The sequence below is a fragment of the Rhamphochromis longiceps genome, linkage group LG1 (genome assembly GCF_057381845.1).
Source record: "Rhamphochromis longiceps isolate RC_006_pf linkage group LG1, R_longiceps_female_GT1.1, whole genome shotgun sequence".
NCBI lineage: Eukaryota > Metazoa > Chordata > Actinopteri > Cichliformes > Cichlidae > Rhamphochromis > Rhamphochromis longiceps.
Genome location: NC_140557.1, coordinates 34,193,178 through 34,211,030, shown reverse-complemented (window position 1 = coordinate 34,211,030; position 17,853 = coordinate 34,193,178). Strand labels below are relative to the sequence as shown.

At 40.4% G+C, this 17,853-nt stretch overlaps 1 protein-coding gene across 3 annotated transcripts in view; it reads right to left on the bottom strand.

The window, feature by feature from the left end:
* Window positions 1-17,853, bottom strand: part of lrp4 (low density lipoprotein receptor-related protein 4) — a 109,761-nt gene that overhangs the window by 27,449 nt on the left and 64,459 nt on the right. For all 3 annotated transcript variants that reach the window (XM_085407672.1, XM_085407681.1, XM_085407689.1), the window contains exons 3-6: window positions 9,844-9,960; window positions 3,418-3,531; window positions 3,193-3,309; window positions 2,676-2,804 (exon numbers count right to left, since the gene is read on the bottom strand). In XM_085407672.1, the coding sequence (XP_085263798.1) occupies window positions 2,676-2,804; window positions 3,193-3,309; window positions 3,418-3,531; window positions 9,844-9,960 (477 nt within the window). The remainder of the gene's footprint in view (window positions 1-2,675; window positions 2,805-3,192; window positions 3,310-3,417; window positions 3,532-9,843; window positions 9,961-17,853) is intronic.

Below are 17,853 nucleotides of genomic sequence, written 5' to 3'. Positions count from 1 at the left end.
CCTCTGTATTTCCTACACACAGTTATCTAAAGTATTTCTTAAGGTCTTTCTGCTGCCCCTTTTGTGCTTTCCCCCCCCCTTTCAAATACGCTTTGATGCCAGCTCAACTTTCGAAAAAAGTTCGACACTTCAAAAGTGAGGCAGCAATTAAAAAACCTGGATGTGGGAGGAGATGAGAGGAAAAAACAGAGAGCTGCTCAGTTGAATAATTTGACCTTACAGATGATCAAACGATGTTGCAAAACTTTGAAGCCGTGCTTATTGCGCTGCAGATAAACACATCAAAGTGGGGGGAAACCACTGGGCTCGAGCGCATGTGTCTGTGAAAGAGCTGGATGTGGTGGGCAGTTAAAAGATGATGAGCAAATGAACGTGAGAAATCGGAGACAAGGGAACAGGGAGGGGAGAAGCCGAGAGATTAGTCAGCAGCAGGCAGCGTCTCTGGAGCGAGGCGAACGAAACATGATAGTCTATGTCAGGACTGTGGCTTCCCTCTGCGTGTGTGTGTGTGAGCGTGTGTGTGTGTGGGTGCGTGTGATCGAGAAAGAGAGAGAGATACAGTGACAGCACAGATCTAACAGAGTGCTTTCCAGTTATGACACAGGCTGTCGAGCAACAGCTGTTCCTGAGCCCAACCTGCCATCAACAGAACGTCGGGATGTGAAATCAGCACTCAGTGTTTTACAATGAAGCTCAATTTTCGTGCAGCTACCAGAGGGCCTTTCTTACAACACATAAACACTATTATCAAAGAATCAGCTTTCAAGATTACAGACAGTGAATCAACAATTCACATTTTTTTCTTCTTCTGTAGAGTCACTTTGCATCAAATCCAATGGTAAAATACCCACCTTATCAACCTCAACTATGGCAAAAATGCCACTTCCTAACAGCTCTTTAGTGTTTCTGGGGACACAAAAACATCATGGAAGTGACAAGCTAACAGTAAATGGCTGAAAGAAAATGTGTATCTACAGTACTATATGACTCATGTGATTAAAACATACATTTGATAACCCTGCGCTTCTTTTAAGCTTCTCAGCGCTTTGGTTTCTGTCACTTCTGCAGATGGTCCGTCACATTCATGTTTCCCCACAAACACTTTAATTTTGTTTGGTGATTTTTTTCCCTCTTTTTTTTTTTTTTATATTTGTTGGTGTTTTCCTAAGTTGCGGCCCGTGTGACCTCTCAGGGCCACCATATATTTGGTTGCTTTGAGCAACAGGTGCAGGTAGAGCAGTGGTAGCTGCTGGCGGTGTGAAAGGTGTCACCTTGACCAATTTGAGTTAAATGGACTGAAACTTTATGGCTGTTTGTGGTTTCAGTACCTTCTGGAACAACTTCAGTGCAATTACACAAGATGTATTCTCACTTATAAATGGGAAATCATTTGATTCTTAGACAGCCATCATTTTCTGTTATTAGTATTAATGGACAAAAACAAATAATACTCAAGTCAAATTATCAAAATAACCAGTAGTTGAAGCAACATCAGTTACATGCTGCATCTCTTTTACAGATGTTTTACTGCACTAGGGCTGTTCGATATAAACTTTACTTTACTTTACTTTATAACGATATATATCGGATGACGATATAAAAACGTCTATCGTTTCATTTTACGCTATCATTTGTTTCGTGGTGTCGCAAAATAAACTGTTTACGGCAATATTTTTTCATCGTTTTGATGGTCACTGTAGTGGCTATATTAATGTCTTAAAGTTCTCTCTTTCTCTTATATTTTATATAACCACACTACGGACGGACAAGCGCCTGTTTTTATGCATTGTGGTTAGCAACAACGACAGTAACACCATCGCGTGTCCGCTTGTTTATGTTCTACATAAACCTTTCACAATAAAGCTCAAGATCCTGTTGAGATTTTTCAAAATAAACTGAATCACGTGAAAGAGCAGATTATTTACGGATGAGAATTAAAAAAGAGCCGCCAGATGCTAAAAAATAAATCTTAGACTCAAACGTTAGAACAGGCTTTTCCCCGTAGCATGCCATGTAATAAATACTCACAACTTATGTCTAAAATGTATAGTTTCATGCATCGGTTAAAACACGGGACGATAGATGTCTTATATCGGGATATGAGATTTTGGTCATATCGCGCAGCCCTATACTGCACCATGCTTTAACTGTCAGCGTTCAGTATCTGAGCCCAGTTTGGAACAGACTCGGTCGGTGTAACCACTAAAAATGATGGATGTTAAACTTCCTGTTCAGATGAGCCTTTAATGTACTTTTAAACTCCAGCTGAACTAGTGCAGGAAGCTGTAACACATGAATCTGAGTTGCACTCAGAGGAAAGGCAGAGAATAAAAGGAAGGAGAGGGAAGAGAAAACGGAAAGAGCTTTGCCTTCATCCACCATGCACAACACAGTCTAGTGAGAGCCACGATCACTGGCAGGGATCCTAAGAAATGTTTATCTGTACCTGTGTGTGTAATCAGATGACAGCAATTCTTTACACCAGCCGGAGAGGCACGATTGGTCTGGATCACCTAGCTAAACACTGAGTGCGTTTCCTGTCAAATCTTTACTTCTGCCCAAAACTTGGATTGGTGTCTAAGAAGTACACTTTTTTTCCCCCTGGAGGTTTGAGACTAGACCCTGACGTCTACAATGCTGCAGGTGTGTTTCTAGCTATGCGACGGGGAACTCACAGCAGTCCGATTCATCCGACCAGTCTCCGCAGTCATCATCTCCGTCACAGTGGTAGATGTCCAGGATACAGCGGCCATATGCGCACTGGAACTCCTCCACGCTGCAGGTGGCTGTCATCACATCTGAAGCTGCACAGACACGCAGACATGTTAAACAGATGCTGGAAAAGATGGTGCAGCAGTTGGCTGTCGGAGGCACTTTGAAGTTTTGATGCTACTTTGCTGAGTCTGTCAGAAACTATACATGAAATGAAGCAGAAGCTCAGCTCTACATTGAGACAGTGAACACATTTACATGGTCTGGGGTAAACTTGTTACTGTGAGATCTTGGTTTACATACAGCTTTACTGGTAAGCATATTTGCCCCTTTCTGAGGCCACAATTTTGACTTTACATGCTGCAGTGTACCATCACTCTGATCTGACTTGAGTTATCGTGGATGATGCCCTACAAATATAAGCTGGCCTGTCAATGTGTCTACAAAACAAAGCTTGTGCATACTCTCTCAGTAACTTACGGCAATTTTCCTCATCTGATCCATCTTTACAGTCCGTGTCTCCATCACAGTACCAGTGCTCAGCAATGCAACTCCCGTCCGTGCAGCGGAACTCCTTGTCTGAGCATTTACGCATGTCTGCCATGGAAAGAACACACAGGCTCATATACTATTACAAATACTGTCGGAATGAATAAAGGCCTTGCATGCTCGGGCTTAGGTGAGCCTCTTTGTGTGTGTACCCACCACACTGTTCATCACTGTTGTCCCCACAGTCGTTGTCGCCATCACAGTGCCAGAGGCTGCGAATACAGTAGCCGTTTTGACAGTGAAACTCGTCCTCCTCACACTCCCTGGGAGCTATGCAGGCAGAAAAAAGTGACAGACTTCAGAACACCATATAACACAGACACAATGAAAAGACACTAAAGCTACCCTGAAATCTGGGCAACTCTAATTCTTTGAGTCAAACTAAGAGCAAAAAGCTGTGCAGAAAAAAAAAAAGCCCTCCATAAACAGGCGGATCTTTCAGAACACTGCAGGTCTGTGACTGTGAAGCTTTCAGGCTGAATGTCTTGTTGCTCAATATGAAAATCTCTAATTTACACGCATTGCAACACAGTAAGCGATAAGGTTGTGTAAAGTGGTCTGTGTTACAGCTATAATAAATTTCCTTTTACAAAGCACATTTTCAACACCTCACAAAAGGCACAAAATAAAACCTTAAAAATAAAAAAAAACCAAAATTGGCTCTAGCTGAATACATGATGGTTAAAGTGGATGTTAATAGAGACGAGCTTTCATGGAAGAAAAAAGTCAAATGTTTGATTTATTACTCAAACTGCATAAAAGCCTTAAAATGATCGTTGCATTTCAACCTAAAAATACCAAGCTAACAAAAAGGCTACTTTCTTATTTGTTAGGAAACATTCAGAGAGGCTGTGAAGCTGCAACTGAAGAACTTTTTTTTTTTGTCTAAAAATCCAGGACTGGATGTGTTATTTCAAGCAGGAACCAGAAAAAGAAGCCAGCATGAATGTGCCAAAAGCTGCCATTTCTCAACCAACTACTTGGGACGGGCTCCAAAAACGAGACGGCCCCCAAACACTCCCGTCCAACTTTACAGAACTGCAACATGTTTACAGCCTGGTACTAAAAAATAGTTTTGATAATCTGGCTTGTTCTGTATTACAGAGCATCCAAGAAGTTTGTGTTTCAGTCAAATTTTGGTATTTTATAGTCTGTTACTAATATAATTTAAAGTATGTTTGTCTGTGTGTTAGAACTGAACACTTTACTGATTTAACCCACTTTTATCTGACTTAGAGGCAGATTCTGAGGCATTATGGTTGTGGGCACACTGCTGTAAAGTTGCTTTAATGCATATTCTTCTAGTCCAGCTCAAATTTTGGATTGATTTCTTTCACCAAGCTCTAGCAGCATGCTTTATATCTTAATTACACATAGTGCTAGCTGTACATTAGGAAGTGTTTCATTATGCAGTTAACCTTTAGACTGGAGATAAAAGGAACATTAGTCATTCGTACAAACAGTTGACACAACAGAGAGACAAAGTCACTCCCTCTTGTGAGAGTTCAGCCCTGTGACAGTGTTTTACTTTCATACCCTTTCATTTATCGAAACAACTGGTTCGCCTTGCTTCTTTCATCACACTTCCAAAGCGCCGCCTTCTACCGTTACTGCTGCAGTCGATGGCAAAGCACGGCTGGAGCCGAGCAAACAGGTTTGCCAAAGAAAACCAGTGATGTCTGGCCCCTGGCAGTAGGCAATCTATAATTTATCACTGCTGTGTGTGAGTGTTAGACAGTTACGACAAAGCAAGAGAGATAAGAAGAGACAAAAACAGAAGGACGCCCACAGAAGAGACGACCCGACAAAAAGGAAAAGGGTAACGCTCGTCTTTTTTCCACTGAAAGCTTTCATCTTTTCTCAAGAGTATTATAGCACCACACAAATACACCTGAGAACCACACTTCACTTCTCAGATGAGAGACATGACATAAGAACCCAGAGCCATTGCACGTATATATGATCTGGGTCCAAATTAATGTTTAACAAAGATCCAAAAGGGAAGCATCTTTCTAGAATGTTTTCCATATAAAAACATGACATATTTAGAAAGTTCTGACAGGGATCCTCTACATTTGGGAATTATTACACTCATCATTGGAACTTGCTTTACACTACAAAATCATCCACTTTCTAAAATTAGTTGTTTTAGCTCCATTTTCCCTCCCTTTAAGCCAATCCTCTTCTGATTGGCTGCCCTTCGCAAACAGAAGATTCGCATAACAGGTGGGTGGAGCTTTTATGCTCAAAGCTTAGGGCTGTGTGCCTTAAATGACCATCTACTCTCAGTGACATCATACAGAGCCAAGTGTATTAAAATAAATATCTAAGACTAAACATTCATGAGCATGCTATTCATTCAACTGCTAAATTTCCGCTGACCTCGCCCCCACCTCAGCCAGTTCGCCCCCCCCCCCCCTTAAAAAAAAAAAAGTATTTTGGTGGGTTCCAATGAAAATTTAATTTTACCTGGACAATTGACAATCAAACTCGTTCCATTATTCAGGTTGCAAGAAAATAATTGATTTGCCCCCTATTCTCTGCCTCTCCCATGCTCTAGCTCCCTTCATAAGCGAAGTAAACAGAGTAAGGTCAGAGGTCAACAAGCCCTCAAGAAACTCATCATTCACACAGCAGCCAAAAGTCAAAGGGCAAAGAGCACTGGGAGTCGATACCACGCTCTCTACATGTGCGTATGAGCTGAGACAGGTGTCGAAATATTTATTTGCCAGATTAAAATATCTTTTGAACGTCAAGATTTCAAACCCCTTTTTTAACACACACACACACACACACACACACACACACACACACACACACACACACACACACACACACACACACACACACACACATACACACACACACACACACACACACTGCTCTGCACCGAGGCACACCTCACTCTCCATGTTTGTCTGAAATCTTGACAGCTACTACTTCGGTTCCAGCCAAGCGTGGAGGATTGTCTCCCCAGGCCTAAATAATGCAATGAAACCACCTCATCTTAGGGAGAAACCTATACTGGCCAGCACATATTGGGAACGGAGAGCCAAACCAGGTAGGGGGAAAGAAATGGAGAAAGAAAGAAGCATGAAATAATAAGTATGGGAAACAGAGGAGGGAGGAAAATTTACTGGGCATGAAGATGAAAAATTCATAGCACCCTCATTGCAGACAGACACCCCCCACCCCCATCAGTAAGTGATTCAGTGTCTGGCTGCTCATGCTATATGTGGGCCAGCACAGGAGGAGGAGAAATCACCAGGTGACAGAAAAATCATTCGCAAGCTATCCTCTACCTGCTGCACCTATAAACTACTTGAATTTTGAGAAAACAGTGAAAGTGGCGTCTGTGCATAGGCCATTAAACAGATTCTATTGTATTTAAATACAGCAAGATGGTCCCTGTAATCCTATGCACATGTCCAACATTTAATTGGCTAGAGTGACCAAATGGTTCACAAGACTCAGTGCTACAATCAACAGATTAGCTCTACAGATTTAATGCTAGTGGTTTGGTGGGGAGTTACATATTCATTTTATTGGCTTCAAAATAGGGCTGCCACGATTAGTCGACTAGTCACGATTACGTCGACTATCAAAATCGTCGACGACTGATTTAATAGTCGACGCGTCATTTGAAGCTTTGTAAGATCCCAAAAGCAGGAATAAGAGTGTAATAACGGACTGAAACAGAAGATGGCAGCACTGCATGTACAAGGATGCCAGCTGCCGTTAAACCCCGAAGAAGAAGAAACTGTGTCCCAGAATTCATAGCGCGGCCCAGCGCAGTTGTCAACAATGGCGGCAGCTAGTTAGTTTTAATATTACTCTTATTATTCTTTCTGGGTCACAAAATAAACGTTTAACATATTTTCAGGCGAGAATGTAGCTGTGTAAACCTCAAATATCTGCTCAGTTTATCAAGACACCACATATTTTCAAAAGCGCTCCGACGTTTTCGGAGGCGTCTGTTACCCACTAGCTCGATAGCTAGCCGGGGGCCATGAGAGCACCGGACTCCCGGCAGATCGTTTTCAAACCCACCGCCCTACTCAGGTTAAACATATACAAGTCACTTAGATAACTTAAAAATGTTATTGTTTGGCTTTTTTCAGTATTTTATTTGTTCCTGAGTAAATCGGCTGAGTTTATTAAACTCCACCGAAACAATCTGCACATTTAATTAGAATTCAATTAACTATCATCTTGTCTTTATTTTTAGTTAGCACAGACCTTAAACACTTAAAGCTATAAGCTAATGATAGTTATATAAGAGCAGATGCTGCTGGTGCAATAAGCTGTACTTTTACGTTCAATGATTAGTCGACTAATCGCAAAAATAATCGGTGACTAGTCGACTATCAAAATAATCGTTTGTGGCAGCCCTACTTCAAAAGCATAAGAAGGTGGTTCCAGTTTATTTTTTAATCAACATGAAAAGAAAACACACCAAACTGAGCAAAAATATTCATACACTTTTGCTTGCCAAAATATGAACCTCATTTACTATCACCGTGACCCTATGCGTCATGTTATCAAGCTATCCAGCCAACACTAGCATTAGTCATATATCACTTTTTCTTACAAAAACAGGCCTCGCTTGCATTAAAATAAAAACAAAATGGGAAGGCCAGATTTCTACCATACAGAATTTATAATAGCAGTTCCCAATCAAGATATGAGGTCATTGTCATCTTTGATATCCAATATATATGGAACTACAATACTGTTAAAACCTTTGATGTGTATAAACTAAAGACGCACAGTTTCAAGCTACTGCTACCAAGACCAGGAGCTACCAATAGGACTGTCACTCTGGTCTATAGTTACCAACCTGCTGAGTCAGAAGCTTACTAAGCCAGCCAAAAGCAAAAACGTTCCTTCTTTTGATTAATAGCTACCTTCCATCAAAAGCCTACCCAACCCAGCTACCACTCCTCTGCAGAGCCAGAATCACAATACAGATTTTGTGATCTACTCTTAATTCCACATTAGCCAAAATATGCTGAAAGACGAGTTGTTCCCGATCTGATGTACAGAATTATCAAGTGGAGTTACTTTTGCCCTTATTTTGTTTTTTCTACTTTTCTAGTTCTACCACAATGGTGAATGATCATAAAGTTTCAAATAATGAGCCCAGCATAAATGTGAGTTCAAATACTTGCAGCTCTGGCAGGAAGTATCTGTCCGGGCCCCACCCACCTAACGTTCTGTTTTTGAGGGGCAGCCAATCAGAAGAAAAGCTGAAATTGATCACCCCTAGGTGATCAATTTTAAAAGAAGAGTTCTTTAAATGGCTTGTTCAGAACTGGTTTAGAGGCGGCATAATAACAAAATATACAACAACCAGGATTATTATGAACTGTGAATCAATCAAAGTTACTGTAGCTGAGTCCAAGAAAGAAGGTTTATGGTTGCAAAGAAGCATAAGAGGTCTATGTCAAGTTCTCGGTATTGTCACCCTTATACCACTTTTATTGGGGCCAAAGTAAAAAATACAATCGCCAATAATTGATATGAATTGTATAATTTAAGCAACATGTTGTTGGTGGAAGATCCTTCACAGATCTAGAAGTGAGTTACTTGAAGGACACTGCCTAACTGCCATGTGTCGACTCCATCAAGGACATGTCACTGCTTGTAACTATTCCAGTCCTCCGCACAGAGTGTTAAAGTTGATCGAACTGAATCGCCGAACTTGCTTCTGATGCTGTGATAGAATGTCCAGCCTGCAGCATGCATCCACCCCGATCAGGTTGCACACACAGAGCCTTCTGAGTTGTCAGGGGTAAATATAGAGACTAAATGTGGATTCAGAATCTGACCACTGGCCACACCTCAAATAAAGAAGAAAAAAACCCCACACAGACAAGCAGTTGTACTCCTCTACTTCTGATGACCTCTTTTAAAGAGCACAACTCCTATTCTTAACCTCAAATGAATCTAAAACTGACCTTCGTTAAAAGGGCAAGCACATTGTTGAGTTAGTAAAATAGGATGGTTTCCTTATCATGTTTATCTGACAATTTTCTGAAGGCTGCATTAACCCATTTTTTTTAAAAAAAAGACGGAAGTGAGAACAGAGAAATTACCCTCCTCTCTCAAGAATGTCCTCAAAATCAAGCAAAATGTCTCACATAGCAACACAGAGACCACAGATACCCTCACTGTAGCGGTCAAAGCTTCAGGTTTTTCCTTTTAGTTTAAGTGTTGTCACGATTCTGCCTGGTAGGAAGCTGAGGATACTTCAGCAAGAACACACGACTTAGAACACAAATAACTCCTCAAAACAAAAGAGGAGCAAAATAAAGTCAAAGGTCAAACAAAGTCTTGTGCTGTGACCGTGGGAGAGCTGACCTTTTGCCACAATGTTTTCGTGTGCACATGCGATTGCCCGTGTGTTTGTGAGTGCAACAGACAGGCAACGCTTTTAGACTCTAAACAAACACCTCATTGCACATGGCTGCCTCAAACATCTGTTCACTTTAATAAGTCATCCCCTTGAGTAAAACGGAGCAGGTCGAGTGTATGTCTTTGCTACTGTTTGTGTTTTCAAGAAAGACAAAGTGTACTTACGGCAGTCTTGTTCGTCGGAGTCATCCTCGCAGTCGTTGTCTCCATCACACACCCAAGAGCGACGGATACATTTGCCATTGTCACAGTGGAAGTCCAGCGGTGAGCAGGTGGGGAGCACTGCAAGTAAACGAGAGCAGACAACAAGGCTGTCAGCAGAGAAAACAAACAAACACACTGAGCAGCTGAGAGAAGAGGACCACAAAAGAAAAAAACTCAAACAACATGGATGGGACGTGCTAATGTCTTTATGAGGATATTATAAGCAGTGTTGCTGACCAATAAATTTTGACAGTTTGCGTCAATGTCCTCTTTTTCTGACAACTACAAGACAATAACTAAATAAAAAGTAATGCATGAGGACAAAAACTACGATGAAATGTATTCACACTTTTGTCAACGAATAAAAACGAGATGAAAATATTCTGAAGTAATCTTAAGCGGTACGGTTAGACACGGACATTTGATCTGCCCCTGGGAAACTAGCTCCCATGCTCCACGTTTCTCATGAAAACACTAAATGTCAGCACTCGTGAGGAAGAGAAGAGCAGACACATGGACATATTATACATTTGTTGTCAACAAATGACGCTTTGTAAACTGTGTGGAGCAACTATCACAGCTAAATACATTTTTTTTTACTCCATAAAACTAAAAGAACTTAGATTATGATGAAAATCAAATGACATTTCATTCAAAAGACTGCGACTAAATTTAAATAAAAATTGTCAAAATGAAAACTAATATTAAGTACTTTCAAAATACCTACTAAACTATAGGCCAGATACTGTTGAGGCTTCAAGTGTGCTAGCATAGACAGCTACAGCATTTAGCTGCATCTAATCTGGACCTCTTCATGTTTGTGCTGTTAGTATCAACTGCAGCATTTTAATGGAACTATCTGACAAATAACATAGTCTGCTATGTGGTAAAAACAATTTTAGTAGTTTATACTTTGATTTTGGTATTTGATTATAATGTGATTCGTGTGTATGCCATATTCCTGTTTGCTAACTATACTCGCTAGTTAGCTGCTAATTTCTGGCTCCAAGACACCAATATGGCAGCAGGCTGAACACTAATCCTGAGGCTTCAAAATGCAGAGTCTAGAAGCAACGATCATTTTTTATTTGCAGTTTAAAAAGTTTTACCTCTGTCTGTTCCATTTGGGCTTGTGTAATTATCTAGATGATTGAGGGAGCTTGATAAGAGCATGTTTTCATGCTGCAATCCTAATGATTGACGAGTAGTGACACATTTGTGCTCTCACTGTGCGACACAGGCCCACAGTTTTGGAGACGCGCACAAAGATATAGCCTCCATTCTTCCACCCTGGTCATATTTCATCTGGGTCAGCCCCGAATAGCAAAGTGTGTATGCAGCTTCAGATGAAAAAAACAAACAAACATACAAATATGCTAACTTAGACAGTGTAATGCTGCAGCAGGCATTTTCAACATTATTTTGACCATGCCACAGATGGGACAAGTACTCATCACAACTAAAAATAATTATTAATCATAACCTAACATAACACAGTCATCACTCTTGCGAGGCTACTAGGTGCCCTAAAGGTCAGTTTGCCAAACAGCTGAAATAAAAAATCTTCACTCTGTATCTGGTCTAAGTTCATTGCGTGAGTCAGGCCTGGATCCAGGCATCCTCTTCTTCCCCACCTTTTTTCTCCTAACAGAGGTACTGAGCTCAGCTCAGCGCATTCCTCCTTAACTTCATATCCGCTCTACAGAGTGCAGCTACTTGCTATCTAAGCACCACCCGAATGACTGGCCCTTTGTCATCTGCAGACAGAGCTAATTTAATTACAGGCCAGAGAGGGATGGAAGTAGGAGGGAGAGAAGGCGAAGGGAAAAGAGGGAGCAGCGGCTCCTTACTATGGACTCTCACCCGACTGTCAATAGCAAATATGAAATATTGACCAAGCAATGCAGACTTTATGAAAAATGTATGACGTCACGCAGCGAGTTAACCAGCCAGGCAGACAAGCCAGGACTTGGGGAGTGAATTAAGCAAGTGTGCATCTGTGTGTGTGCTGGGGTGTGCCTTTGGTCTCCAGGGGGAAGTAAAACCCCACTGACCCATATACCCCAACATGGATACTACATTATTCAGAGAGAGAATCATAAGCAAAGAGAACCTGTCTCCCTCTTGGTCTACACATTCTCTTCACATTCTGAAGATCTCTGTCTAAATCACACAGTCACCCCCCCATTCAGACAGCCACTGGATTCAGTTCAATATAAGATGTAAAATCACCTTACAGAGACATCACATTCATTTGGTATGTGTCACTTTATCGCAGGAAGACATTTTAAGCAACTTTACATTTTTGTCAGCTAACAACATATTTTATAGAATCTGTGAGCCCCTTTCATAAAGGCAGTCCTTTCAGGTAATCTGACAGCATCTTAACATATCAGCTTCATGCCTGAATGCTCACACCGGCTACTTTTTCTGTAAAAGTTGAGATTACAACCTTACTGAGGTGGATCCAGTTTTTTGCCGTCGCTTATCATGGTACGAATGTCAAATCATGCCGCCTGCACGAGAATGCAACTGCCTATGGATCTAAACCAAACGTGTTGCTCGAGACACTAAAACACACAACAGTTTTTGAGAATACTCTAAACAAGAAAAATTTGAGGAGGAAAAAAAAACAAAAACACTAGTCCATAAAGATCACAGAGCACCAAAGACACTCGCCTTTAAAGGCCAGAGACACGTTTTCTGACTTTTCCAACAAAAACCACAAAACTCCTTTCATGTATGTTGAAATCTAAAATCTCACGTCTTATAAGACTGACATGTCTTTAAAAGACTTTAAGTACAAGTCTTTACTGTGATGAAGAAAGAGTCTGTGACATGTCAGAATAATAATGATCACCAGTAATGACTATAATCTACATTTTGACAAAGTGTTCGCAGGGGCTGAAGTTAGCTTGTCGCTTGCATCTGTGTGTAGAAGTCATCATTTTGAGTTTATTACATATCTGTAAAATCAGAAAACAGGAGAAATCATCCATAAACATTTCCTAACAAAGAAAGCTTTGTAAATCTACAAAGGCATTACAACAGTGTTTACTTTATTATAATAAATTATTCCTGAAATGGAGACATGATCCGTCACAATCTAAGAGCCACATTTTATGAACCACAGTAAAATAGTTTATCTGTTTCATGTGCAACCATCTCTTACAACATTACTGAAATACAGCCAATGAATTATGAAAACTACAGTACAGCCAAAAGAGTCTTGTTTAAATGTACTGAGTCACCCTTAATTTCTTTATACTTTCCCAGGAAATTGGAAAATAAATGCAATAATTAGCAACTAAAACATGCAAACATACATGCAAATATAGTCTATAAGGCAACACTAGACTTAATACAATTCCAATATTATCTTTATTAGTTCTCCAGGCTTCTTGAACGACATCTGAAGCTCTTCTTTGGATGTTTGATGCCTTTAGTTCTGTTCTCTGTCAAAATGATCCCACACGGCTTTAATAATGTTGAATCCACATTCTGTGGACTGATAAGTTTCCATTGTGTGGGTTTTTTTTTTTTTGGTTTGGTTTTTTTTAAATTCAGGTATGCTTTTACTGCATTGGCAGTGTGTTTAAGCTTTGGACCAAAGCCATTGCCAGTTGGATGCTTTCCAGTTGGTATTGCAGGGCGGTTCAAAATCTGATCTGATTTAGTAATCTTTTGATAAGATCCCCTACACCATTGCCTGAAATGCAGCCCCAAACCACGATACAGTCTCCACCTGAAAACTGCCAATTCTTGTATGTTCTACCAGTTCAGTTTCGCTGCACACCATGGCAAAGTATGTTAAATTTTGGGCTAACAACAATTTGGGAATTACTTTGTTGGTGCAAAAATATTACTTTACGCCTGTCAAATTGTGTATTTTTCATAGATTGAGCTAAAAGCAATGGTTTAAATTGAAAGATTTTACAGCAGGGTATTAGTAACAAAGAACCTCACCGATTCCTCTGGAAATGGTCTGTTACAAGAACTGAACTGAAATTGAGAGAAAAAGCAGCAAATGTCCAAACAAATATTGAAAGACCTTCAGAATGCAAGCAACACTGTAAAACTAAATAATAATATAATAGCATACAACTTTAAAGCTTAGTAAGCTTTTATTTGTTGTATTTGAGTGTTTCTTGATAGTTAGGGTTAGGAGTTGAAACCACTAGTGAAAGTAAACAGGAAATGACATTTTGTGAAGACTTCTATGGTGTGGCTGAAGGGAGTGATGGCTAAATCAAGTACAAAATTTAAAAAAACAAAACAAAAAAAAACAGGTCAAGTAGTGCCGTTTAGAATAAATTTTACAAGATTCACTCTTAAAAGAAAATCTCAGCTTAGATAAAATAAGAGTTTAACTCATAATGTCCCAAACAAGCAGAAACCCAGCATTGGCACAAATGTATTTAAACTTGTGATATCCTGAGAGCCTATCAGAAGACTGATGACAGCTGTGAAAACCTCTTTTTTTGTTAAGTAAAGTGATCGAGCTGCATTCCTGTACATTTCCTGGTCAGGCGTCAGCAGATTTATGGCCTCGAACAACAAAAGGAGGAAAAATGCTGGGTTGGAAACGTTTCAATAAATAATTCAGCTTATCTGAAGACTTAGAGATTGTGGTGTTAACGCGCACGCAAAAAAGCACACATGCAGACATAAGCCAACCATCACTGCACTGGCTAAATAAACATATTCTGCTTAAGTGCGGGATTGTTTAAGCACATGAATTGGGAGATATACAAAATGCATGCAAATAAAGAGTCCAGGACGAATCAGCGAGAGATACAGAGAGAGGGAGAGTATGTAGGTGTGGCCTGGTCCAGGTATCAGGTGGATCAACAGGGAGCTTGCTAGGTAAGTTGATGAGGTCTCCTGGAGCCTTGATCTCTCTTATCACATGGATTCGGCTCTGTACGGCGCTGCTCTTCTCTGGACCGCTGCATTCCTCAGAGGCTGACACTCACGCATGTGCGCGCACAGACGCACACACACTTCAACGCTCACAAGACCCTCCATCCGCTGTGTCATCTTGTGCATTCCAGTTATCACTTTATGATGAACTCAACTAATATGAACTCCACCTGCTACACTCCTACATTTCCCAGGATTGTGCGAATATTATTAATAGCTGCAATGATGTACATGCTTCCCTCAGCCCCACAATAAAGTAAGACAGCTCAGAGAATGATGTCTTAGCGAAACCCTGGTTAAAGATGGCATCTAACTTCAAAACGGGTGCACAGCTCATTGTGATCATGAGCGGCCTCATGAGCATCTTCACATTTGCAGTTGGATAACAGTTGCAGCTGATATCCATTTACACCCCCCCCACCACCACCACCACAAACTTTTTTTTTTCCTTTTGAAATTTATATGGTTGTTTGACCAGTTCATTCACCTCCCATAGTTACACTTTGAAGTGTTCCAATAGTACAAAATTTTTTGTCTCAGTCATGCTTCAAAGCCTTTCAAAAATATTGCTCCTGAACATTTTCCATTTATTCTTCTGTGTGATGCTGTCCTCACACGTGTAATAGAACACACACACACACACACACACACACACACACACACACACACACACACACACACACACACACACACACACACACACTGACCTTCACCAATGAGCTTTTCTCATCCAAGCTAAAGAATTCCCACTTGCATACTATGTGTTATTCCCACACAAACAATGATACACACCTGCAAGTCTCATCATCAACACCAGCCTCATTCCTTTCCCCAGTTATTCTCTGGTGCACACGCACACATACATACACGCAGTGAAGAAACAAGAGTGTAAGTGTAAAAGTTGACCTCTTTAGCTATACTGAGAGTTTACCTGCATTAAATATTACAGTACAAAGTTAAGTCAATTCTTAAAGCCTTGTTTTTCCATGAATATGTGCAGTATTATTTTAGTCTCCGTATTCTGTAACCATGTAGCCAACAGATATTGCTTGATTACGCTGCTTCAACTTTTAACAAACAAATGTGTGTGAATGCATGCAGTCATTTCCTTATGTCAAACCTAGAGCCAAAAGACTAGAAAAAGTAAACATGGGTCTCCACTGTGAGTAAATGTTTCCTGTTGAGAAAATAGTAACATGGAGATGGAATGACCCATTTTGAGATGAAAGAGAGGGGAAAAAATACAGACATAATCAAAGGTGAACTATACTTGTTAGTAGGGCTGCCACGATTAGTCAACTATCAAAATCACCGACGACTGATTTAATAGTCGACACGTTGTTTGAAGCTTCAGATCACAAAAGACGCAGGAATAAGTAGTAGGATTTAAGAGTGTAATAACGGACCGAAACAGAAGGTGGCAGCACTGCATGTACAAGGATGCCAGCTGCCGTTAAACCCCGAAGAAGAAGAAGTAGCTCTGTCCCAGAATTCATAGCGCAGCTCAGTTTCCAACAATGGCGGCAGCTAGTTAGTTTTAATATTACTCTTATTATTCTTTCTGGGTCACAAAATAAACTTTTAACATATTTTTAGGCGAGAATGTAACTGCGTAAACCTCAAATATCTGCTCAGTTTATCAAGACACCACATATTTTCAAAAGCGCTCCGATGTTTTCGGAGACGTTTGTTACCCACTAGCTCGATAGCTAGCCGGGGGCTAGGCTCACTAGAGCCCGTGAGAACACCGGACTTCCGGCAAATCGTTTTCAAACCCACCTACTCAGGTTAAACATATATAAGTCACTTAAAAATGTTATTGTTTGTTTTTTTTTTTTGTATTTTATATGTTCCTGAGTAAATCGGTTTGGCTGAGATCAAAGTTATAGTTTTTGCACAGCTGAATAAACCTCAAGCAGACAGCTGATTATCAGAAGCATGAGATGTTCAAGAATATACTCCGGTGTCCCGTTATATTTTAGATAGCAAGGAGTTTATTAAACTTCACCGGAACAATCTGCAAATTTCATTAAAATTTAATAAACTATCATCTTGCCTTTATTTATAGTCAGCACATACTTTAAACACTTAAAGCTGTAAGCTAATGATAGTTATATAAGAGCAGATGAATGCTGGTGCAATAAGCTGTACGTCTAATGTTCGACTAATCGCAAAAATAATCGGTGACTAGTCGACTATCAAAATAATCGTTTGTGGGAGCCCTACTTGTTACATGTGCAGGCACATCAGTCCTGCTGTGAGATTTCTGCCTCCAGCCCCAATCAATGGGAGGATGGAATATTTGAGGAAAGTCTGAATTCTGAACAGTTTCTTAAAAAAAAAAGTGATTATCTTGTTAAGTTTTTCTTTTTCTGCTTTCCAATGCAACTTTCAGGGCAGTAAGCACCGCGAGGCTTTAGTGACCTTCATTACAACAGAAGGCGCAAATCTCAGAAACAGACATTTAAAATACAGCCAAAGCTGTTTGCATGGCTAGATATCCATAGAGATAACAAGAAAATGGAACCGTTTTCACACAAGCTCTGAAGCCCTAAACTTTTCCATTAGGCTTCAGCCAACAGAGCAGAGTGTGAGAATGCAACTGTCACACAGTTCTTGGTGTTTTAGGGTTTCTGTGCCTCCTTTTGCTTTGACTTTTCCTCCCTTTCTTTCTTTTCTTGCCTGTGTTGGTAGACACATGATCTAAGAGAACTTGTACATTGTTACATTATGTTACAAGTGATAATAATGAGCTCTGTTAAGTGTGCACGCTTACTGACTGCACGTCTGACTTGCATATGCATGTGTGTCTTTGTGTGTGTGCGTCTTTAGGAAGATGTATGTGGCCGTCTTTAAATGGCCTTGAGTTAATGGCCTTCCTCCTCACTGTAGAGTAGCTGAATCAAGTGGCTCTAATGGGACCAATATATCTGCCTAAGCGCCGCTTATCACACCAGCTCGACGGATGGGAGGATGAAAACATGAGGGAGAGAGGGAGACAGAAAAACAGATGTGCACTCCAGAGAGCGACACAGCTTCTTTCAAGCT